This window comes from Heterodontus francisci, chromosome 2 (assembly GCF_036365525.1).
Source record: "Heterodontus francisci isolate sHetFra1 chromosome 2, sHetFra1.hap1, whole genome shotgun sequence".
Taxonomy (NCBI): Eukaryota; Metazoa; Chordata; class Chondrichthyes; order Heterodontiformes; family Heterodontidae; genus Heterodontus; species Heterodontus francisci.
In genome coordinates, this window is record NC_090372.1 from 182762036 (window position 1) to 182787387 (window position 25352).

At 43.9% G+C, this 25352-nt stretch overlaps 1 protein-coding gene across 3 annotated transcripts in view; it reads left to right on the forward strand.

The window, feature by feature from the left end:
• Window positions 1-25352, forward strand: part of LOC137349193 (integrin beta-1-like) — a 120481-nt gene that overhangs the window by 60097 nt on the left and 35032 nt on the right. For all 3 annotated transcript variants that reach the window (XM_068014638.1, XM_068014622.1, XM_068014632.1), the window contains exons 5-11: window positions 709-925; window positions 1272-1442; window positions 1751-1944; window positions 5943-6098; window positions 9776-9868; window positions 23638-23721; window positions 23831-23971. In XM_068014638.1, the coding sequence (XP_067870739.1) occupies window positions 709-925; window positions 1272-1442; window positions 1751-1944; window positions 5943-6098; window positions 9776-9868; window positions 23638-23721; window positions 23831-23971 (1056 nt within the window). The remainder of the gene's footprint in view (window positions 1-708; window positions 926-1271; window positions 1443-1750; window positions 1945-5942; window positions 6099-9775; window positions 9869-23637; window positions 23722-23830; window positions 23972-25352) is intronic.

Consider the following 25352-nt stretch of genomic DNA (forward strand, 5'->3'; position numbering starts at 1 on the left):
GTGGGACAGCATGAAATCAGGTGGAATGGTGGCAGAGGGCTGAGGGCCATTCCCCCACCCTTGCTGCTAACCCACCCCTCCTCCCCCCCACTGGGACACTCCACCTCGCGAGACCCTTCCCCGCCCTGACTTACCTGAGGCCTGGCTCCAGTGATGCTCCTCAGCCTCTGGTAGGTGCAGCGACAGCAGCAGTCACCAGAGGCTACCCAGTTTTGCCCCCAGGGCTATTTTCACTGAAGTAGACAAGGTTAAGAGGAGATTTAATAGAGGTTTTTTATATTAAGAAAGGGTTTCCTAGTGTGAAAATAGAAAGATTATTTTCTGTGTCTGGGAAGTGAACGACAACAGGTCAGCAATTTAATTGTCATGAAGAGAGTGAAGAGGGAGATTGAGAGAAATTTCTTTGTGTAGAGTTGCTAGACCATGGAATTCTCTACTATAGGGAATAGTTGAGGCAGACAGCATTACACCTTTCAAAGGAAAAGTGCATAAATGTTCAAATCAGATGAAGATACATGGCTATAGGGAGAGAGCAGTATAATGCAAATAGTTTTGGATTGCTCTAACTAAAAACTAGCACAGACACGATGGGCAGAATGGCCTCCTCCTGTGCTATAAAATTCTATGTTTCTAAAAAAACAAGAAAATTCCAATAAGCATTGCTGCCACTGAAGCACATGAACTTATCTAGTTTGTCCTTTTTTATAGGGATTCTTGAGGAAGGGAGAATCAACAACGGCACGCTGTGATGATATAGAATCATTACAAAAGAGAGGATGTACGACGGAAAATATTGAAAATCCCAGAGGTTCCTTGAGGGTAAATACTGATAGAAATCTGACTGACCTTGTAAGCGGTAAGAAGATAAATCGTGAAGACATCACACAAATACGACCACAGAAGCTAATTCTGAAATTACGATCAGGTACATCAAATTGCAATAAAGCCTGAAAAATGTTCCCGATGAATCTAATCAGAAAGTGTTGTATGTGACTTCATAGTCATGATTATCTATTCAGCATCAACTGTTCTGCTGCTTTAAATATACATGCATCTGTATTTTTTTTTAAAAGTTATTAAGTACAATTCTGGTGATGAGCTATACTCAAACTGTTAATCTGTCTTTCTCATTATAGGTGCTGATTTCTAACATTTTATGTCTTTATTCCAGATTTCCTATGTATCTTTTATGTCTACTGCAAAGTAACGGATTATGAAATTCCTCATGCTTTCCGCCAGTCTCCTGCTGTAACATTTTTGCTTCTTTTCAGGTGAACCACAAACCTTCTCACTGTATTTGCAGAGAACTGTGGACTATCCCATTGATCTCTACTATCTTGCGGACCTTTCCCTTTCCATGCAGGGTGAATTGGAAAACATGAAGAAGTTGGGAATTGAATTGAAGGAGGAAATACAAAAGATAACTTCTGATTTCAGAATTGGTAAACAACAAAAAAACCTTAAGCTTTCTTTCCATGATCCAGGTCTTGAAATTATATAAAAGAACATGGTATACAACACAAAAATCATGAGACCAAGCTAGATTTTTCCCCCACAGTATTTATGGAGAGTTGACTTTTTGCAAATAAGTTTAATGCCATGCCTCTAAATTCATAGTAAACTGTACAGGATTGAGCTTGATCGTCTAAATGACATTTTCTCATTACATACTTTTTCAAATTATTTTTCCCTACTTTGTTAAGCTTAGCTCTGATAATATTTCCTCACTTGTCAATGTGTTTCCTTTTAGGGTTTGGTGTCTTACAGAAAAATCCTTGCACAACTGGTGAAACATGTACAAGTCAATTTAGCTTCAAAAATGTTCTACCATTGACCTATGATGGAGCTATGTTCAACACACTTCTACACAAGCAGACTATTGCTACAAGTCTGAACTCTTCAGAGGATGGTGTTGATGCTATAATGCAGGCGGCTGTCTGTGAGGTAAATGGAAAAACTGCAATGCTTAAATATCAGTGCAATAGTTGGAACCTTAAATATGGGTGTTTCTGTGATCTGTGCTTCCAGTTGGAAGCCTATGCTTTTAATCACATACTGCATGCCAGTGATGTGCCCTCAAGCAGCACTTCCCAATGGAAGCACCATACTGTAGTCACTCCCTTAATGTCCTAAATAGGTAGAACAATAGAAGTGACTATAATAACAATGTACCCTTTACTAGAAAGTTAACAATTTGGATCTGTAGGACTTCTTAAGTATGGAATAGGACAAAGGTTTATATAGGAAAAAGAAAATTATTGAGGCATTGAACAATTTTAAAATTCTCATCCTTGTTTTCAAATCCTCCATGCCTCACGCCTTTCTATTTCTGTATTCTCCTCCAGCCCTTCAGCCCTGCGCTCCTCTAATTCTGGACTCTTGTGCATCCTCCACATTCGTTGCCCCCACCATTGATGGCCATGCCTTCAGCCATCTAGACTCTAACCTCTGGAATTCCTTCCCTAAACCCCTCTGCCTCTCCACTTCTCCATCTTTATCCCCTCCTTTAAGACGCTTCTTAACACCTACCTCTTTGACCAGCTTTTGGTCATCTGTCCTGATATCTCCTATGTGGCTCCTTGTCAAATTTTGTTGATGGTGCTCCTGTGAAGTGCATTGGGATTGTTACAATATTAAAGGTGCTGTATAAATGCAAGTTGTTGTTGTTGATCAACATCACCACAAACAGATTCATTCCTGTTAATGGGATGTTGCGGTGTGCAAATTGCCTGCTGCCTTTGCCTGCTAAACAACAGTGACTACACTACAAAAAGTTGCATTGTATGGGAAGTATTTTGGGACAATTCTGGGAGACATGAGCAAAACAAACTTTTTCATATGCTTTTGAAGCTTTTGATCTTAATTATTTGTCCTGCTGGTGAAAGCTATCCATTTGCCTTGAGTAAATTAATTTGGGCTAATGCGCTCTTGTACATCTGCCTCAGGAGTTTCAAGCGGATGCATTTCCTTTTGTTTTGTGAGCTGGAATAGTAAGTGGGGCTTGAAACTGGAACACATTAGGGGGACTTTTAACTCTCATTGGGCCCACAAAAATAATTCAACCCTTACTTTTGCTGGGCCTCATCTTTTCCATCGCCTGTGGAACTGGTTGAAGCCTGCACTGCACAGGCTCCAACCAGTTCATACCTAAAATGGCCATTGGGGTCCTATTTACTTCATAGAGCCTCGATTTCCATATTAAAAGGAATCTATTGCCTGAATTAGGTGGGTACTTTGGACAGCCAGATGTAGGCCCCATTTGAAATAGTGCTGGCCGTATCTCCAGTGTTAACGGGGCAGTAAGGCAGGATCCCCAAGGATACATTGTACAGCAAGCTCGTCACTGGTATCAGACCCACCGGCCGTCCATGTCTTCGCTTTAAAGATGTCTGCAAATGCGACATGAAGTCCTGTGACATTGATCACAAGTCGTGGGAGTCAGTTGCCAGCGATCGCCAGAGCTGGCAGGCAGCCATAAGGGCAGGGCTAAAGTGTAGCGAGTCGAAGAGACTTAGCAGTTGGCAGGAAAAAAGACAGAAGCGCAAGGAAAGAGCCAACTGTGTAACAGCCCCGACAACCAATTTTTTTCTGCAGCACCTGTAGAAGAGTCTGTCACTCTAGAATTGGCCTTTATAGCCACTCCAGGCGCTGCTTCACAAACCACTGACCACCTCCAGGCGCTTACCCATTCTCTTGAGACAAGGAGGCCAAAGAAGAAGACCATTGACCCCATTTTGAGGTTGTCAACGGCAGACAAAAGGAGTCAAAATCAGCATCCATATGTTTTGCATATGCATGGGAAAGTTTTGCGCTGGCATTGTTGGTTCAGGTTATTGGGATGTCAAACTGGGAAACAGCATTTTGTAGGCTATTGTCACATTTGTTATCAAAGGCTTTTCAATATCCAGCAGGAGAGTAAGTGGACACTCGTATTACTGAAGTTGCAAAGAATCTGCTTTGACAGTTGAACCATGTTGTCACTTGTTTGTCTTGAGTTGAAAACGCTAATGTGCTTGAGGCAGTGTTGAAGGTGTTACATGATAGCTGTCTCAGGAACTGTCTCAAGAAGCTTAGTAAGCTGATGAATTGTGTTTTCTAAGGTCATTTTAAACTTTATTTTGTTTATGAATATTTATTTCGTTTGTGTATCATTGTCAGCATTGCTGGCTTCCAAGTGGGGAGTAGCCCATCATTAGATTTAGTGAAGCTCTCTGGAAATGTTGCTATTAACTTGGCAGCTGTTTTGCGTAGCAGACATTTTATAATGTTGGCTTCTCCTGGTGTTTTCTCATACATACTCCTTAGCTTCAGCTGGAGTTTTGAAACAGTGCTGAGTGGCCAAGGTCCTAGCATGGGCTTCTGATCCAACATCCGCCCTGTAGCTTGTATCAGCTGTGCCTCGTGGTTGGAGCAATTCCCATTGGGTTTTAATCAACTGCCTTCTCCTAGCAACTGTCAAATCTTTTGTAGTTTGGTCTAGCATGAATACTATAGGAATTATGCTTAAAGAGCTCAGCTTTCTCAATTTCTGTCTCTGCATTATGGCTAAGGCTAAGCAGTGTAGATGTGTCTTTATTTTGTCTTTAACCTGTGGCTGAAAGCATTTAAGGGCCATAAAAGTCCCATTTATTTGCAGAGTCTGGTTTTAAGAGATGCTGGATCTTGGCTTGGAGACAGTTATTAGTAGTTTCTGTCTCTTTGAGATAAGTTTTAATAAAATCCCTCTGCTATCTGTTTTTTTAGCTTTATCACTCTTCAGTATGTTGTGGTATTGCAGCAGCTCTGTCCCTAAGTGCCTTTTTAATTAAAACTGCTGCCTCTGCTGCTCATGTTATTACATCTCTTAAGCGTTTTCTGTCTGTTTCTAGTTCACCTGGGGTTTGCAGGTCAGAAAGAGAGCAATCTTTTCAAATAAATGCAATATGAATGGAGGCCAGTCAGCTCTTTGTAATCACTGTCTAGTATTCTGAGAGGATGTAGGTGACCAGAAAGATTTAGCATCAGTATGACTGTTGGGTGAGTGCACTTCACATTCTATCCAAACATCAGGCTTGAGTACTCACTGGCCATAGTTGATGTCCCTATTGCCAGGTTGAATATTTCATGGGAGCAGAAGGCACTGCTGCAGAATGGAGGCTCTGGACTTTCAAAATGCTACAACTTAGATCATGTCCAAGCACTTTTGTCTTTGTGTGCTGTTTAGGTGCATAATGTGTATCCTCACAGCCACAGGTTTAAATCAAAGTTTCCATTAAATTGCATCTATCTCGAGCTGTAAGTTTTAAATGAAATTATTCACCAATCAAACTATAGCATAAAAATAGTCCTTTCCAAATTTCTGGGGCCATTAAAATTCAAACAAGACAAAGCAACAAGTAAGGAAAAAAAGTGCAAATGGAACTGAGTTCCTAGACTTAGTGGGCTGTTGTTAACTCATAGACCATAGTTGAACATCCCTCTCATTGCCCATAGGATCACTGACCCTGCTGCCCCATGGTTTGCATTGAAAACCATTCATTGAGTTAGCATGTTACCTCAGATTAATATGTTATCTCCAAAATGGAGGACCCACCTGAATAGGTCATGTTTTCATGCCAGGTAGACTTTGGCTGCATCATACCAGCTGCATTAGATACACCAATTTGACTGATCTCTACATAGTTATGGATATAGAGTGTTGCTGTTTCTCCTTACCTATCTTTTTGGCTATATCTGATCATAGTTTAGGATACTGAACTTGTCTTTGCTTTACGAATACAATGTCATTTTCCTGTAAGATTTGCAGTAACTCTCTGTTGGCATGCAGAATACTTTTCTCGAAAACGTGGCAAAGACCTTTGAATTCCAGTATCCAAGTTTGTCTCTATATCCTTTGTCTTTTCCCCATTGCCCCAAATAGAATAACATACATTTGGTTTAGTTAAATCTGCTTTAACTTACAGGATATAATCGGTTGGCGAAATGTCACTCGACTGCTTGTCTTCCATAGTAATACATCACTTCACTTTGCTGGAGATGGTAAACTCAGCAGAATGCTGCCAAATGATGGTAAATGCCATATCGATACTCAAGGTGTCTATACAATGAATCATCATCATGTAAGCTTGCTTTTGAGTTTATCAAATTAAACATAAAAATCTTGGATAGACAATACAGCTCTTTTAAGGAAAAAACTTCCGTTTGCTCTTCTTGCAAATATATGTATAACTATTTCATTTTAGGTTATACAGTATTCAAGCATTTTCCATTGTCTTCTAAAACCTTAGTTTGAATATAGTTGGGATTGATGTGATTCAAGTAAATTAAATTAAATCATTTAAATTGGACATTAATCCCCAGCACGGCATGTGAATTTATCACTGATTAGTAGTACTGCGTTATTGCTTGTACTTGATGTGGCAACGTTGGCAAGCCATCTGTATTTATTGCCCATCTGTAGTTGCCCTGAGAAGGTGGTGTGGGCCACCTTCTTGAACCACTGCAAATCCTTGTGGTGCTTCTACAATAGTGTTAGGAAGGGAAATCTGCGATATTGACCCATCAACAATGATGAAATGGTGATGTATGTCAAAGTCAGGATGGTAGGTGGCTTGGAGGTGATTTCCAATACTTTTCCAATACTTCAGTTTTTATTTCAGGCCGCCTATGAGACCATGAGCTATAAGAACCTAGCATTGAATTGCTGGCTATAGAAAGTGTTACCAATACAACGGATGTGCTATAAAACATTAGCACATTTTTATACTCTGTGATTAGGAGTGTCAACCCCTCTGATTGCCCATGAGTCTCCCAGAATGGCTGATTGTTCTCTCAGCTGCTACTAGGGTGAGGAGGGGAAGCAGACCCTAAACGTGCCCTTTAAATGCGACCTGGTCTTCAGTGACTGAAAGAGGGAAGGATAGAGAGGTGCCATTGACTGCAGTCCCTGACAGGGCTAACCCAGCAAGTGGAACAGGGGCCTTTCATGTCAGCTTGTGCTTTACTCTGTTATATAATGTGTTTTACTAATGGAGTCAGGCAGCTTTGGTGCCTCTCTTTGAGGACTGAGCTTTATCTCCCTGAAGTTGGGTTTCTACAGTGGGGTTTGGAAGTCAATGAATTGATTTAGTTTTAGTTTTACTAATTATTTTTACAACTAGCTGTTTATTGTAAAAAGCTGTAAAATTGCAGCAAAACCAAAGATAGAAGTTACTTATAGCAATAATATTTTTGTTGAATCATGGAATTAACTAGGTGTTCCTCATTGTGGTCAGTACTATAGAAACATCACAGGAGTAGTTTTAATTTCAACAATACTTATCCTAATCTTTTTTTTCTGTTCTTCTTTGATGTATAAATTATGTTGTAATTAATCTCATCTTTGTATTCTACAAAACAAAAAGACAAATATTTGGTACCTGATGATACGGAAACACTTAACTAAATACAATAACATTTGCAAACAGTAGGCAAATGTAATGTGATCAAATGTCACATGATTAAATGCCAGGCATAATATCAAACCTCCGGGAATATGTCCAACCAAAATTGGCAACCCTGCCAGTGATGCATTGGATGTGTGTCTGCTCTGTGTTGAATCGGTAAGGTGCCCCATGGATGTCAAGGAGTCTACAGGATAAAATAAGGCAGAAAAGGAAAGCTTATGTCCGACATCGAGAACTCAATACTAGAGAAAGCCGAGAGGAGTATAGAAAGTGGAGGAGTGAAATCAAAAAGGAAATTAGGAAAGCAAAGAAAGGGCATGGAAGAATATTAGCAAGCAAAATCAAGGTGAACCCAAAGATGTTTAATCATACATTAAGAATAAGAGGATAACTAAGGAGAGAGTAGGGCCCATAAAAGACCAAAAAGGTAACCCATGTGACGGGGGGGGAGGGGGGGGTGGTGTTGGGGGGAGATGTTGGTTCTAAATGATTACATTGCTTCTGTCTTCACAAAAGAGGGGGACGATGCAGGTATTGTAGCTAATGAGGAAGAGTGTGAAGTATTGAATGTGATAAACATAGGGAGAGAGAAAGTATTAATGGGACTAACAACCTTGAACGTTGATAAATCACCAGGGCCAGATGAAATGTATCCTAGGTTGTTAAAAGAAGCAAGAGCAGAAATAGCAGAGGGTCTGACCATCATTTTCCAGTCCTCAGTGGATACAGGTGCCGGAGGATTGGAGAATTACAAACATTGTACCTCTGTTTAAAAAGTGAACGAAGGATAGACCGAATAATTACAAGCCAGTCAGTCTAACCTCAGTAGTGGGCAAATTATTGGAATCTATTCTGAGAGACAGGATAAACTGTCACTTAGAAAGGCACAGGTTAATCAAGGATAGTCAGCATGGATTTGTTAAGGGAAGATCTTGTTTGACCAACTTGATCAAATCTTTTGAAGAAATAACAAGGAAGATAGTGCAGTTGATTTGGTCTACATGGATTTTAGCAAGGCTTTTGACAGGGTCCCACATGGCAGACTGGTTAAAAAATTAAAATCCCATGGGATCCAGGGAATTGCAGCCAGGTGGATTCAAAATTGGCTCAGTGGCAGGAAACTGGAGGGCTGTTTCCTGTGGTGTTCCGTAGGGCTCAGTACTGGGGCCCCTGCTTTTTATGGTGTATATTAATGATTTGGACGTAAATGTAGGGGGCATGATCAAGAAGTTTGCGGATGACACAAAGATTGGCCATGTGGTAGATAATGAGGAGGATAGCTGTAGGCTGCAGGAAGATATTGATGGTCTGGTCAGATGGGCAGAAAAGTGGCAAATGGAATTCAACTTGGAGAAGTGTGAGGTGATGCATTTGGGGAGGTTAAACAAAGCAAAGGAATACACGATTAATGGGAAAATACTGAGAATTGTAGAGGAAGTAAGGGACCCTTGGAGTGAATGTCCACAGATCCCTGAAGGTCGCAGGGCAGGTCAATAAGGTGGTTAAGAAGGCATATGGAATCTTTTCCTTTACTGGCTGAGGTATAGAATATTAGAACATGCAGGTTATGCTAGAACTGTACAACTCATTGGTTAGGCCACAACTTGAATACTGTGTGCAGTTCTGGTCACCTCATTACAGAAAGGATGTAATTGCACTAGGGAGGGTACAGAGGAGATTTACGAAGATGTTGCCAGGACTGGAAAAATGCAGCTATGAGGAAAGATTGGATAGGCTGAGGTTGTTCAGCTTGCAACAGAGAAGGCTGAGGGGAGATCTGATTGAAATGTACTAAATTTTGAGGGGCCTGGATAGAGTGGAGGTGAAGGGTCTGTTCACCTTAGCAGAGAGGTCAGTGACGAGAGGGCATAGATTTAAAATGATTGGCAGAAAAATTAGAGGGGAGATGAGGAAAAGCTTTTTCACCCAGAGGGTGTTGGGGGTCTGGAACTCACTGCCAGAAAGGGTAGTTGAGGCAGAAACCCTCAGCTCATTCGAAAGGAATCTGGATATGCACCCTCAAGTGCTGTAAGCTGCAGGGCTACGGACCAAATGCTCGAATGTGGGATTAGAATAGGTGGATCATTTTTCAGCCAGCACGGACACGATGGGCCAAGTGGCCTCTTTCTGTGCCTTAAACGTTCTATGATTCTATGATTTTGCAGTGTTATGAGATGTAGTATAACAGATTAGTGTAGAAAGCTAATTGTAGAAATCAAGATATTGTCCAAGTTGGGAATCGTTCTGATGTTGGTCATGTTGAAAAATTTTGATTAAAAAGTTGGTGTTATGTGTTTTGGATTTGTTGTACTTTGCTATCATGCAAATACTGAAATGCTTTTTATTTACAGGATCATCCATCCATTTCTCACTTGGCACAAAAACTGGATGACAATAAAATACGGTTTTTTGTTGTTGTTGAAGAGCACAAAAATGTTTACAAGGTAAGAAAGCCTAGATTTTCCACCACACCGCCTGCAGTTGTTTGGTGGTCCAGACATTGATAGGTCTGGAAAATTGCCAGGGGGTGCACTCTGTCCTACCCCTGCCTTTCTGCACCCCCTACCCATTTCCTTCAAGTTGTTTCCATTAGAGACTGGATGTATCTGCCCATATGTAGCTGGGTGCATCTAAACTACATGCAAAAGAAGGGAAATATATCCTCTGACGCAGTTGCATGGTTAGAACGTGGGATGCAATGCCTAGTGATCCAAAATTCAGAAGCTGGTGGAAGGGACCAAAAAAAATAGTTTCCGTTAATCAGAACCTGTGCAATTGTTTGCACAGATTTCCTGAGGAAATTAATAACATTTTAAAAAGAATTTGGCTTATTTGACTGACAGCTTGGAGGCTGCTTGTACCCTAACGCTGAAGAAGGCTGCCGCAGCAAAACTGTGCCCCTGTTTGTTAGGGCTCTATGGTGGAGGTTGGTGAGCCTGCTCCATCCTGTAAATAATAACAGAGCTGGATGTTTTGCTGGAAGGGGTGGGTGGCTGAATGGTGGTGGGGTTGTGAGGAGGAGATATATACCTTGTCACAGGGAAAGGTCAGGTCCTGCTTCTCAATTGGAAAATTTAGGCTTATATATTTTCAAAAAATGATATATGAAGACAGTAACTATCTCCAACCCATTACAGGACTATTTATTGTAAGAACTTTGCAACGACCTGATGAAATATGTGAGAAATCTACTATGTTGCAGGCTTTTCAGTAGAAATAGAACTTTTAGAATCAACATTGCTATTGTCAGCAGGGTGTGTAACTGTCGGAAGACATTTTGTCTACTTACGAACTCTTACGAACCATTGTTTGACTGTTCCTGCCTATTTTGGAATGTGCAGGAATCGTTAGGTTGCTGCTTGTCTTGGTCTAACATTAAAACCAATTGATCAGGAGCCCTTGGAGCGGGCTTTCAGCTACCCCTTCAAGAAAACCCTGATGCAGGTTCACACGGCCTGCATCCAGGCTCGCCAGCTGGACATGCTGGCCATGTGTACATATTAGTCCCGGTCTGTGCAGCGAAGCCTGGTTTCCACTCATCTCAGCCGTCACTGCCATTGGACAAAGACCTTGCTTCGCTCGGACCGTGTGATAGCCGGTGTGCAACGGCCACCCCACATGAAAAAAATCCACACACAGGCATCTTCCACGCCCTCAAAATGAACTTCGGGACCTGGAATATCAGGACTCTTATGGACAACCCCAGTAGCGACAGACCTGAACGTCGCACCGCTGTCATAGCCCGAAAACTCCGCCGCTACAACATTGATATTGCTGCCCTGAGTGACACATGGCGGGCAGGAGAAGCCCAGCTCAAGGAACAAGGTGAGGAATACACCTTCTTCTGGAAAGGTAAACCAGAAGAAGAGCGCAAACTCCAAGGGGTTGGCTTCGCCATAAACAATGAACTAGCTGACCATCTCAACGAGCCCCCTTGTGGATTAAACGATCGTCTCATGACCCTCTGGCTCACCCTAACTCAGAAACAGCATGCCACAGTCTTCGGCGTGTACTGCCCCAACCCTAGAAGCAACAGATGAGGCCAAAGAGGAATTCTACTCCAGCCTTGATCACATGTTCCCAAGGAAGACAAGCTAATTCTCCTCAGAGACTTCAATACTCGAGTTGGGAGGAACACAAACCTTTGGGAAGGTGTGATTGGCAAGGAAGGTATTGGAAAGGTTAACATCAACAGAGTCCTTCTTCTGATGAAATGCCTTGAACATGGCCTGATTATAATGAACACACTATTTCATCAGAGAGTCAAAAAAGACCTCATGGCAGCATCCTCGCTCCTGGCATTGACATTTACTTGACTATATCATCGTCCTAGCGAAGGACTGCAAGGATGTTCGCATCCCCTGTGCCATGGATAGGAGCAGATGACTGCTGGACCGACCATCGCCTAATCTAAGCTACTATCTCCAGAAACCCAGTACAAAAACGGCAACGGCAGTAGAAGCAGTGTCGCAGGAAAATCAATGTCGATGGTATCAAGGACTCTGTGAAAAAAGACCTAGTCAGGCAGCGTCTTACAAGTAACTTGGCAATGCTCAACGAACAGGAACCACAGAATGTCCAAAATGCCTGGTCTGCCCTCAAAGTTACCATAATCAGCACTTGCGAAGATACTGTTGGTTTCTTGACCAGGAAACATCAAGACTGGTTTGATGAGAACAACCAAGAGATCCAGGAGCTATTAAATCACAAGGAAGCAAGATGTTTCCCGAACTGGAAACATCACCAAACTTCGAAGGGGAAAAAAGCAGGTATACAGGCAATTGAAGGCCGAGGTTCAACAAAAAACCCGTGACCTAAAGAACAGCTGGTGGGCTGAAAGAGTGCAGGAAATACCACAACTCGTTGACAGCCACGACATGCATGGATTCTTCAGTGCAGTCAAGACCATTTACAGCCCAAGTACCCAAGGACCTACCCCACTGAGAGCAAAGAATGGAGTGGCGCTGATCAAGGACAGAAAGGCAGTCAGCGCTCATTGGAAGGAGCACTTTGAAGATCTTCTCAATCGCAACTCATACCTTGATGTGAGTGCCTTTGACCACATTCCACAGCGTGGTACCCACCATGACCTCAGCACAATGCCAGCCCGACATGACATCGAAGAAAGGAGTTTCATGGGGATAGAACATTACAGCGCAGTACAGGCCCTTCGGCCCTCGATGTTGCGCCGACCTGTGAAACCATCTGACCTACACTATTCCATTTTCATCCATATGTCTATCCAATGACCACTTAAATGCCCTTAAAGTTGGCGAGTCCTCTACTGTTGCAGGCAGGGCGTTCCACGCCCCTACTACTCTCTGAGTAAAGAAACTACCTCTGACATCTGTCCTATATCTATCACCCCTCAACTTAAAGCTATGTCCCCTCGTGTTTGCCATCCGGGGAAATAGACTCTCACTATCCACCCTATCTAACCCTCTGATTATCTTATATGTCTCTATTAAGTCACCTCTCCTCCTCCTTCTCTCTAACGAAAACAACCTCAAGTCCCTCAGCCTTTCCTCGTAAGACCTTCCCTCCATACCAGGCAACATCCTAGTAAATCTCCTCTGCACCCTTTCCAAAGCTTCCACATCCTTCCTATAATGCGGTGACCAGAACTGCACGCAATACTCCAGGTGCGGCCGCACCAGACTTTTGTACAGCTGCAGCATGACCCCGTGGCTCCAAAATTCGATCCCCCTACTAATAAAAGCTAACACACCATATGCCTTCTTAACAGCCCTATTAACCTGGGTGGCAACTTTCAGGGATTTATGTACCTGGACACCAAGATCTCTCTGCTCATCTACACTACCAAGAATCTTCCCATTAGCCCAGTACTCTGCATTCCTGTTACTCCTTCCAAAGTGAATCACCTCACACTTTTCTGCATTAAACTCCATTTGCCATCTCTCAGCCCAGCTCTGCAGCCTATCTATGTCCCTCTGTAACCTACAACATCCTTCGGCACTATCCACAACTCCACCGACCTTCGTGTCATCCGCAAATTTACTAACCCACCCTTCTACACTCTCATCCAGGTCATTTATAAAAATGACAAACAGCAGTGGCCCCAAAACAGATCCTTGCGGTACACCACTAGTAACTAAACTCCAGGATGAACATTTGCCATCAACCACCACCCTCTGTCTTCTTTCAGCTAGCCGATTTCTGATCCAAAGCTCTAAATCACCTTCAATCCCATACTTCCGTATTTTCTGCAATAGCCTACCGTGGGGAACCTTATCAAACGCCTTACTGAAATCCATATACACCACATCTACGGCTTTACCCTCATCCACCTATTTGGTCACCTTCTCGAAAAACTCAATAAGGTTTGTGAGGCACGACCTACCCTTCACAAAACCGTGCTGACTATCGCTAATGAACTTATTCTTTTCAAGATGATTATAAATCCTATCTCATAACCTTTTCCAACATTTTACCCACAACCGAAGTAAGGCTCACAGGTCTATAATTACCAGGGCTGTCTCTACTCCCCTTCTTGAACAAGGGGACAACATTTGCTATCCTCCAGTCTTCCGGCACTATTCCTGTCGACAATGACGACATAAAGATCAAGGACAAAGGCTCTGCAATCTCCTCCCTGGCTTCCCAGAGAATCCTAGGATAAATCCCATCTGGCCCAGGGGACTTATCTATTTTCACACTTTCCAAAATTGCTAACACCTCCTCCTTGTGAACCTCAATCCCATCGAGCCTAGTAGTCTGAATCTCAGTATTCTCCTCGACAACATTTTCTTTCTCTACTGTAAATACTGACGAAAAATATTCATTTAACGCTTCCCCTATCTCCTCTGATTCCACACACAACATCCCACTACTATCCTTGATTGGCCCTAATCTATGAGATGAGGTGAAATGTTCCGAAGAAGGGTCACTGACCCGAAACATTAACTCTGCTTCTCTTTCCACAGATGCTGCCAGACCTGCTGAGTGGTTCCAGCATTTCTTGTTTTTATATTATATGACATCGAAAAGGCCATCCAACAGCTACAAAACAATAAGGTCGCCGGAGCAGACAGGATTCCCGCCGAAATTCTAAGATACGGCGGAGAGGCACACTTGACACAAATACAGAGTCTCATCTCCCTCATCTGGAAGGAGGAGAGCATGCTAGGGGATCTCCGAGACGCTGTAGTTGTGACCATCTTCAAAAAAGGCGACAAGACCGACTCTGGTATCTACAAAGGGGTATTCCTGCTGTCCGCCACAGGGAAAGTCATCGCAAGAGTCCTTCTCAACTGCTTCCTCCCCGTGGCTGAAGAGCTCCTATCGGAATCACAATGTGGATTCCGTCCATCACGAGGCACAATGGACATGATCTTCACAGCAAGACAACTCCAAGAAAAATGTAGGGAGCAGCAGCAACCTTTATACATGACCTTCTTTGACCTCACAAAGGCTCTTATCAACTGGGAGAGATTATGGGACATCTTCTGCAAATTTGCCTGCCTGGAGAAATTTGTCACCATCCTTCGCCTGTTTGATGACGACATGCAAGCTGTAATTCTTGCCAACAGATCTGCCACTAACCCAATCCAAGTGCAAACTGGGGTCAAGCAAGGCTGTGTCATTGAACCAATGCTTTTTTCCATCTTCCTCGCCGCAACATTCCACCTCATCTCCATGAAACTCCCTGCCAGAGTAGATCTACTCTACAGGACAAGTGGGAAACTATTTAACCTACATTGCCTCCAGTCCAAGACCACTCCAACCTCTGTCATCAAGCTGCAGTATGCTGACGATGCTTGCATATGCGCACACTCAGAGGCCAAGCTTCAAACCCTTGTTGATGCGTTCACGGAGGTGTATGAAAGAATGAGCCTTAAGCTAAACATCTGGAAGACAAAGGTCTCTACCAGCCTGCTCCCGCAGCGCAAGACTGCCCCCCACCCCCGGCTGTCAGGATCCAGGGCGAAGCATTAGACAATGTGGATCACTTCCCATACCTTGGGAGCCCCCTCTCAGCAAGGGGAGTCATCGATGATGAAACTCAGCATCGCCTCCAGTGTGTCAGCACAGCCTTTGATCGTCTGAGGAAAAGAGCGTTTGACAACAAAGACCTCAAAGCTGGCACCAAGCTCATGGTCTACAGGGCCGCAGTGTTACCTGCCCTCCTGTATGCATCAGAAACATGGACACTGTACAGCAGACATCTCAAAGACCTAGAGAGATATCACCAGCGGTGCCTCCACAAGATCCTGCAAATTCAGTGGCAGGTCAGGCGCATTAATATCAGTGTCCTCTCTCAGGCCAACATCCCCAGTATCGAGACACTGATCATGGATAGTCAGTTACGCTGGGCAGGCCACATCGTCTGCATGCCTGATACAAAACTCCCAAAACAAGCTTTCTACTCCGAGCTCCGTTACGGCAAGAGGCTACCAAGAGGGCAGAGGAAACGCTACAAGGATGCCCTTAAAGCCTCCCTGAAAAAATGTGACATCTTTACTGAGACCACCCAAAATGGAGAAGATGCATCAGTGATGGTGCCAGCCAGTTCGAACAACATCGACATGCCCAGGCAGCGATCAAGTGTAAACAGCGGAAGGGGTTGCGGGGTGGAGAATCGGAGCAGCAGCTGTTGCCATTGAACCTGGTGCCAGGATTGCTGGGTCCAATCTTCCCAGGGCCAATGTCAGCCTTCCCGCCCAGAGGCCAATTGAGACCCTTAGTGGCCTAGTGATGGCCAACTAAGGACGTCTTCCCGCCGCTGCTGGGATCTTACCAGCAGCGGGGATGGTGGAGGTGGGGGGGCTCCGCTGCGTGAAGAGGACACCTTGGAAAACAAGGCACCCTCCCTGTGGGCTTGGGGAGGGTGTCCCTCCTTCATGGCAATTCGTGGCCCATGGAGGACTCCTTCCACCCCTCCCATCCGGGAACCACTGTACCCCCCAGAAACCCCCTCCCCTGGACCGAACCCCCAACCCCCATCGCCAGGGCCATCCGGATTGGCCCCGGCGACCCTGTTCACCTACCTTGGGTCTGGGGTTCCTACACTAGGCTTGGGTCCGAGGCCTCTGCAGTACTGGTGGCGCTGCTGATACTGCTAAGCTGCCAGCCCTGTGATTGGCCATCAGCTCTTGGGGGCAGGATCCCCGTCCCTATTAAGTGTTTATTGAGATGGGGATCCCGCTTCCTTCAACTTTGACAGCCAAAGACTGGAGGATTGCTCCAGGGGGGGGTCAGAGGTGGGGATCCCCCCCGTCATTTCGGTCCGGCTCTGGGAGCCCTGCCTCCTGCATAAAATCCAGACCATTGGATGAGGCAGCGTGCCTTTATAGGAAGGCTGGGGCAGCCAGGTCATAGCATTTCGCAGCGAGGAGAAGGAGTTTAGGTGCCAGGGCTTTGGGGTCGTGCCTCCATAGTGCCATCTGGTTGATGGCACTTGGGTGCATTGAAAGGGGGCTGAGGGGGGAATGGGTTTGGGTGGTTGGAGGAAGCATCTGGGGGAGTGGCCCTTGGAACTGGGGGTGCCCACCCGCCATGGGCATCATCAGGCAGGCCCTCCAGCAGGCCTGCACTGCTGAATGGACCTTCAGAGAAGGCTGGCTTCTCAAGGAGGGATTCCAGGGAATTCTGCCTCCACTCCACACAGGCGTTGGCTACATTCTGGTGCTGGCTGCTCTTTACAGATGGCGCCAGCACATCAGTTGGCGTGAGCTGGCGCTGCAGCCGCCACCTAAATGCCCACCTCCAACAGGCCCCCCACCTGCCAGCAGTTAATTGGATGGCCAGCATTAGAAAGCGGTGCAATCGGGGATTGGGTCTGGAGCATCAACGCCACCTGCTTGCAGCTCCGGCATCTGCTCCTTGGCTGTGCTTGCAAAATCCCGGCCAGCGTATCACATATTTATAATATATTAGAATGTTTTTGGAGCAAAACTGTGCCACCCCTGCTACCACAAGGCCATTTGAGATCGATCACCTTGAAACTTTGTAGATGTTAGCAGGTTGTATCTTTCTTTGACTAGTATGACCTTTGTACTTTAATGTCTTTAATTGTATTGTAGCTTTTTTTTATAACTGTAATAAACAGATATACTTTGAAAAAAGCTCCATCTGGTCTTTAAGTACCAAAGAATGAAGTTATTATAAATTACTCACTGAATCCATTAGTTTTATTTAAAAGTAATTTCAGGAAGGGAGTGGGTTTGTGCATATAATCCAATATTTGCTATGTTTTAGGAAGAGTGGGTAGGCTGCACAACTGTTAAGCCCAATTTCATTATATAATAAACTCTAAGCTGTATGTATTATATATTTCTAAAATATTTCGCTACCTTATACAAAATGAATGATATTGGCTTGTATGAATTTAAGCTATTGATTCAACTGATTCAGGCCACTGTCACTGCAGACTGAACAAGGTTTACTGAAAATTCCTCAATGAATTGCTGCCGACTTTGTATGGTATTTTTATCTGGTAACAATTAATGAAAGAATAATCATCCATGTCACTGTGGTCCAAGTCACTGATAGGAAGAGGTGATGGTGCAGTGGTAATGTCACTGGACTAGTAATCTGGGTGCCCAGGCTAATGCTCTGGGGACATGGGTTTGAATCCCACCACGGCAGATGCTGAAATGTGAATTCAATTAATAAGTCTGGAATTAAAAGCTAGTCTAATGTGACCACGAAAAACCCATCTGATTCACTAATGTCCTTGCTTTAGGGAAGAAAATCTGCTGTCCTTACTTGGTCTGGCCTACATGTGACTGAGTACTCTGCCCTCTGAAATGGCAGTTGTATTAAACTGCTAAGTGTAAGAAAAAAGAATGAAACTGGAAGGACCACCTGGCATCGACCTAGGAAACGACAATGGCAAACCCAGCCGTGTCACCTCTTCAAAGTCCTCCTTACTAACTTCTGGGGACTTGTGCCAAAATTGGGAGTGCTGTCCCACAGTTATAGTCATACTCATGGAATCATACTCTACAGACAATGCCCTGACATCACCACCAGAGGTGGCGGCACAGTGGTATACAGTTGGCAGGGAGTTGCCCTGGGCGTCCTCAACGTTGACTCTGGACCCCATGGCATCAGGTCAAACATGGGCAAGGAAATCTCCTGTTGATAACCACCTACAACCCCCCTTGGCTGATGAATCAGTGCTTCTCCATTTTGAATGCCAATTGGAAGAAGCACTGAGGGTAGCAAGCGCACAGAATGTACTCTGGGTGGGGGACTTCAATATCCTTCACCACAAGTGGCTTGGTAGCACCACTACTGACCGAGCTGGCCAAATCCTAAAGGACATAGCTGCTGGACTGGGTCTGCTGTAGATGGTGAGGGAACCAACAAGAGGGAAAACCTATTTGACATTGTCCTCTCCAATCTACCTGTCACAGATGCATCTGTCCATGACAGTATTGGTAGGAGTGACCACCTTGTGGAGACAAAGTCCTGTCTTCACATTGCGGATGCCCTTCATCGTGTTGTGTGGTACTACCAGCGTGCTAGATGGGATAGATTTCAAACCGATCTAGCAACTCAAAACTGGGCATCCATGAGGTACTGTGGGCCATCAGCAGCAGCAGAATTGTACTCAACCACAGTCTGTGACTTCATGGCCCAGCATATCCCCCACTCTACCATTACCATCAAGCTGGGGAACCAACCCTGGTTCAATGTAGAGTGTAGGAGGGTACGCCAGGAACAGCACCAGGCATATCTAAAAATGAGGTGTCAGCCTGGTGAAGCTACAACAAAGGACTGCTTGTATGCCAAACACCAAAAAAGCATGTGATAGACAGGGCTAAGCAATACATCCAACATATCAGATCTAAGCTCTATAGTCGTGCCACATCCAGTCATGAATGGTGGTGGACATTTGAGCAACTAACAGGAGGAGGAGGCTCCACAAATATCCATATCTTCAACGATAGGGGAGCCCCACACATCAGTGCAAAAGACAAGGCTGAAGCATTTGCATGCATCTTCAGTCAGAAGTGCTGCGTAGATGATCTATCTTGGCCTCCTCCTGAGGTCCCCAGCATCGCAGATGCCAGTCTTACCAATCTGATTCACTCCACGTGATATCACTGAAGGCTGAAGGCAATGGACACTGCAAAGGCTATGGGCCCTGACAAAGTTCCAGCAATAGTACTGAAGACTTGTGCTCCAGAACCAGCTGTGCCCCTAGCCAAGCTGTTCCAGTAAAGCTACAACACTGGCATCTATCCAGCAATGTGGAAAATTGCCCAAGTATATCCTGTACACAAAAAGCAGGACAAATCCGACCTGGCCAATTACCGCACTATCAGTCTACTCCCGATCATCAGCAATCTGATGGAAGGGGTCGTTGACAGTGCTATCAAGCGGCACTGACACTCCATTTGAGTTCCACCAGGGCCACTCAGCTTCTGACCTCATCACAACCTTGGTCCTAAAACATGGACAAAAGAGCTGAACTCCAGAGGTGAGATGAGAGTGACTGCCCTTGACATCAAGGCAGCATTTGACTGAGTATGGCATCAAGGAACCCTAGCAAAAGTGGAGTCAATGGGAATCGGGGGAAAACTATTTGCTGATTGGAGTCATACCTAACGCAAAGGAAGATGGTTGTGGTTGTTGGAGGTCAATCATCTCAGGCCCAGGACATCACTACAGGAGTTTCTAAGGATAGTGTCCTAGGCTCAACCATCTTCAGCTGCTTCATCAATGACCTTCCCTCCATCATAAGCTCAGAAGTGGGGAAGTTTGCTGATGATTGCACAATGTTCAGCACCATTCACAGCTCCTCAGGTAATGAAGCAGCCCATGTCCAGATGCAGCAAGATGTGGACAACATCCAGGCTTGGGCTGATAATTGGCAAGTAACATTCGCCCCACACAAGTGCCAAGCAATGACTATCTCAAACATAAGATAATCTAGCCATCTCCCCTTGATGTTCAATGGCATTACCATCGCTGAATCCCCCACTATCAACATCCTGGGGGTTACCTTTGACCAGAAGCTGAACTGGACCAGCCACATAAATACTGTGGCTACAAGAGCAGGTCAGAGGCTGCGGCAAGTAACTCACCTTTTGACTCCCCAATGCCTGTCCACCATCTACAAGGCACAAGTCAGGAGTGTGATGGAATACTCTCCACTTGCCTGGATTGGTGCTGTTCCAACAACACTCAAGAAGCTCAACACAAAACATCCCATCCATCACCTTCAACATTCACTCCCTCCACCACCGCACAGTGGCAGCAGTGTGTACCATATACAAGATGCACTGCAGCAACTCACCAAGGCTCCTTCGACAGCACCTTCTGAACCCGCAACCTCTACCACTTAGAAGGACAAGGGCAGCAGATGCATGGAAACACCACTACCTGCAAGTTCCCCTACAAGCCAGTCACCATCCTGACTTGGAACTATATCGCCGTTCCTTCACTGTCGCTGGGTCAAAATCCTGAAACTCCATTCCTAACAGCACTGTGAGTGTACCTACAGCCCAAGGACTGCAGCGGTTCAAGAAGGCACCACCTTCTCAAGGTCAAGTTAGGGATGGGTAATAAATGCTGGCCTAGCCAGTGATGCCCACATCTCATGAACGAATAATTAAAAAAATATGGTGAATGTTGCTGTCTGATTTTATTGTTCAGCTTTGTTAACATTTCTTTTGTGAAATTGCAAATGCTTCCATATATTAAACATAATACATGCAGTCGAGTTTTCAACTACCACCTGTTTTAGAAGTCAAATGTTAAACTACACTGTTGGACATCTGAATTCTTTGACATGTGACTGTCCAGCTGATGTACTCCATCCTTTAGCATAGATAACTGGAAGAAATAGCCAATGATTGTTTTTAATTAATAAAGCTCTAATTGTAAATAAGCAAATAATTTCTCCATGAAATAATTTAGTAAATTGTTTTCTCAGAAATAGTTTCTACTACATGCTTTTCAAAGTATTGTGTTAGATTGAAACTAATTAGACTTTTCAGGCAGAAAATAAACTATAGTTCTTACACAGTGCAGGATAAAGGTTCAATCCTTTGTTCAATATAACAGCAAGAATTTTTTTGCCAACTGATAGGTAGGAGGAAAGACATTTAGGATAAAAGAAGGAATGCAATGTTGATAAATGATTCTAATGTCACAATAAAAGGTTAATAACTGAACCTGGTGCTAATTGATGGAATATTAGGATTAAACTACTGCAATTAGAAACATGCAATGGTAACGAAAATATTGGCATCACAGCAAATTGGCTGCAAGGAGGTGATGGAGCTAAGAGCGTTTAAAATGTTTTATGGAAATTGATCTATTTGGGTAGATAAAGGATGACATTATTGGCAAAGGTTGATATCTGTTATAAAAGTGGTCAGGACGCAATCAGTGTGCTGTGGTTCTCCTGTATTGTTTTTACACATTCCATATTCTTCTGCCTGGTGTTAGGCTGAACATGTAACAGATCTCCGAACCTTATGTTTTGGTACATTGAGCTCCAGGACAAGGTCTGTTCTCTGTTTCTTTAGCTTTGCAGTTTCAGATAGCTTGGTTACAAGGTCATTTTTTAAATGGGTGGCTTTTTGTGTCGTTGAATAAGATCTTCTTGGAAAAATTTAAATGTTCACTTATAGTTCAAGCTATAATATTTGAGACTTAAAAGCTGATTGCTCTCAACTAAAAATCAATGAGCCCTGTAGGACTCCAATTTAAACACATTTTTTGTCAAACTTCCTTAAAAATACAACAGTGAACATTACCACTGTTTCCTCATAATAGCAACTGTCAGTTAAAGGATTCTTGGGACAAAGGGTGTTTGAAATTTTTTAGGTTAAGGGTTTGGAATGATCCTGGAGAGATTATAGGACAATTAAAAACAGGCACCAATAATTCACTGGATAAGTACAATATCTCTGTTGATCCTCTGATAATGATCTGAGAACAAGATAAGGCAATTTAGCCTAGCTAGTTTGTCCATGTTCAGGATTCGCACAAACTGTTATAACCGCCTTCCTCTTTTGATGATAAACCCTTGTGCTTGCTGTTGAATTTGGAATCTTCGGCTCAGAAAACTACAAATGAACCTTCATTAATTGTAATAGATGCCTGTCTATTCCATAAACTTACAAAGTGAAATAGTTATCTCTGGAAGTACATTGAGCTTGTAACTTACCTCTCTTAGCATTGTGTGGACTGGGCTTCTGCTTCTGCTCAAAACATCTCCATTTCCCCTATACCAAATTAGAATGTGTACAAATATGCACCAAAACGCATACTTCTTCACATGGCAGGGATGACCAACAGGGATAACAATGCAGGAGGTTGTGGGAGGACACATATAGGTTGGCAGTGTGGGTGAATATGTGGCAGATCCATAAGAACATAGGAACAGGCGTGGTCCATTTACTCTTCCAGGCTGTTCTGTCATTTAATGAGATCAATCTATCAATTTCAGTTTTAGAATTAATAATTGATCTAGCATCAATTGCCATTTGTGGAACGTTCCAAATTTCTACCATCCTTTGTGTGTAGATGTGTTTCCTAATTTCGTTCCTGAAAGGTCTGGCTGTAATTTTAGACTATGCCCCTTAGTCCTAGACTTACCAACCAGTGGAAATAGCTATAAATAATAACAGAAAGTGCTGGAAATACCCAGCAGGTTGGGCAGCATCTGTGGAGAGAGAAGCAGAGTTAATGTTTAGGGTCAGTGACCTTTCATCAGAAATAGATTCTCTCTAACTACCCTCTTTGCTGCCAAAATATCTTAAACTTTGATCAAATCCCCTCTCAATCTTCTAAATTCCAGGGAATAAAACCCTAGTTTGTGTATTCACTCTTCTTAATTTAACATTTGATGACCCAGGGCTGAATTTTTGGGCCCCACCGACATTGGGAATGGAGGCGGACAGGGCCTGAAAATTACGAGGCCTGCCAGCTTCCCGACCCCATTCCCGACATTGGCTCTGGACAATGGATGAAAGTGCCCCTTTTACTGTGTAGGGGTGGATTAAGAAAAGTATTATTTCAAAAACTTATATGCAAATCATTTTTATTTCTTTCACCAAGAGCAGAATTAGTTCCCTTAAATGCTTCATCCTTCATTGTTTCAAAATTTTATGCCATTTCTGTTGCTATCTCTTATTCACAAAAAGAGCTTTTCTGGAGCTGACAAGTTGACCATTATCACTATACCTGCAGCCTGTGGAAAGATAACTTTATGTCTCTAATTTAATAGACACTCCAGGATTCCATTCCAGAAGTGGGAATACAGACATCGAGCTTCAGTAATGTAACCAAGTTAATCCTCGATGCTTATCATGTAAGTACTGACCAATTAAAGCGAATCATGCATCCAAGTCTATTCAACGTGTTGCAGTGGTTAAATACTTAGGAATCTAGTGTTGGTTATGTTTTCATCTTTTTTACAGGCTTTGTCTTCTAAGGTTATCTTGGAGAACAGCAAATTGCCGGAAGGAGTGTCAATACATTATACAGCCTACTGTAAAAATAATACTGTTCATACAGGAGAAAATGGCAGGAAGTGCTTAGGTATTCAAATTGGTGATGAGGTAAGATATCAGTGTAAAGTTAAGGTTGCAATGAATATAATGTATGCTTGCGTTTCAATTTGTTCAAAGACTTGATCAGTAACTATCCACAGGACATTATGTACTTGTGGTGCACAATTTGGGAAATGGAGAAATGCCTCATTATCAGATCTGGTCGACTGCAGCAGTTCAAGAAGGCTGCTCACCACCACCTTTTCAAGGGCAATTAGGGATGGGCAATAAATGCTGGCATAGCCAGCGAAGCCCACATCCCATGAATGAATTAAAAAACAGAGAGTTGCAGGATATTTAAAATAAATAAATAAATAAAAATTTGACCCAGTGACAGGGAAGGAACAGCGTAATATATTTCCAAGTCAGGGCCTCGACACCAGGTAGGCCCAGCCTGATATTGATGACGGTGGCGAGGCCACGTGGCAGCCCCCCCATGCCGCTTGGTGACTGGAGTGAAATCTACATATGTAAATAAATTTAAATACCTGAATTAATGAGCGTCACTCTCCCACAGTTCGTGCTGGAATGATATTGGTGCCGGTGGCCGGCACTCCCATACCATTGGATGGAGAGGGGGGAGCAGGTAAGTTTTCCAATGCAGGGTGGGGTGGGGTGGGGTGGGGTGGCCGCATCAAAGACGTTTCATTGGTGCAGGGGATGGTGAGAAGGGGTAATGTTTAAAGTTGATGACCTTTGCGGGGGAGAAGGTTGGGAGCACAAGATGTTTTGGGGGCAGGGGAGAGGGAAGGTAATTAATTCTGTGGTTATTTGGGGGCGGTGGGAGAGGGTCAGGATACATTTATTTAACTTTTTAAAAGCAGTACTTCTTTAAATTTTTAAATTGAAATGTAGGGCTCGCAGCCCTTTAAAAATGGCGCCTGCACAAAGACGGCTGACGCCATTGCCGGGGTTGGACCCCCCCCCCCCCTAACCACCCAAGTCATCTGGGGGGAGGGGAACAGTTTGCTCCAGCCACTTATATCAGTCGCCACGTTTAATATTGTTTATGGGTACCAAGTGAGCACCTGACAGCCCCATTGCATCTGAGGTGCACTGCACCTATTGTAAGAACCTTTTATTATTATTATTATTCATGGGATGTGGGCATCGTTAGCAAGGCCAGCATTTATTGCCCATCCCTAATTGCCCTTGAGACGGTGGTGCTGAGCTGCTGCCTTGAACCGATGCAATCCATGTGGTGCAGGTACACCCACAGTCGCTGGATCAAAAACCTGGAGCTCCCTTCCTCACAGCATTGTTGGTGTATCTACACCCCAAGGACTGTAGCAGTTCAAGAAGGCTGCTCACCACTACCTTTTCAAGGGCAATTAGGGATGGGCAATAAATGCTGGCATAGCCAGCGAAGCCCACATCCCATGAATGAATT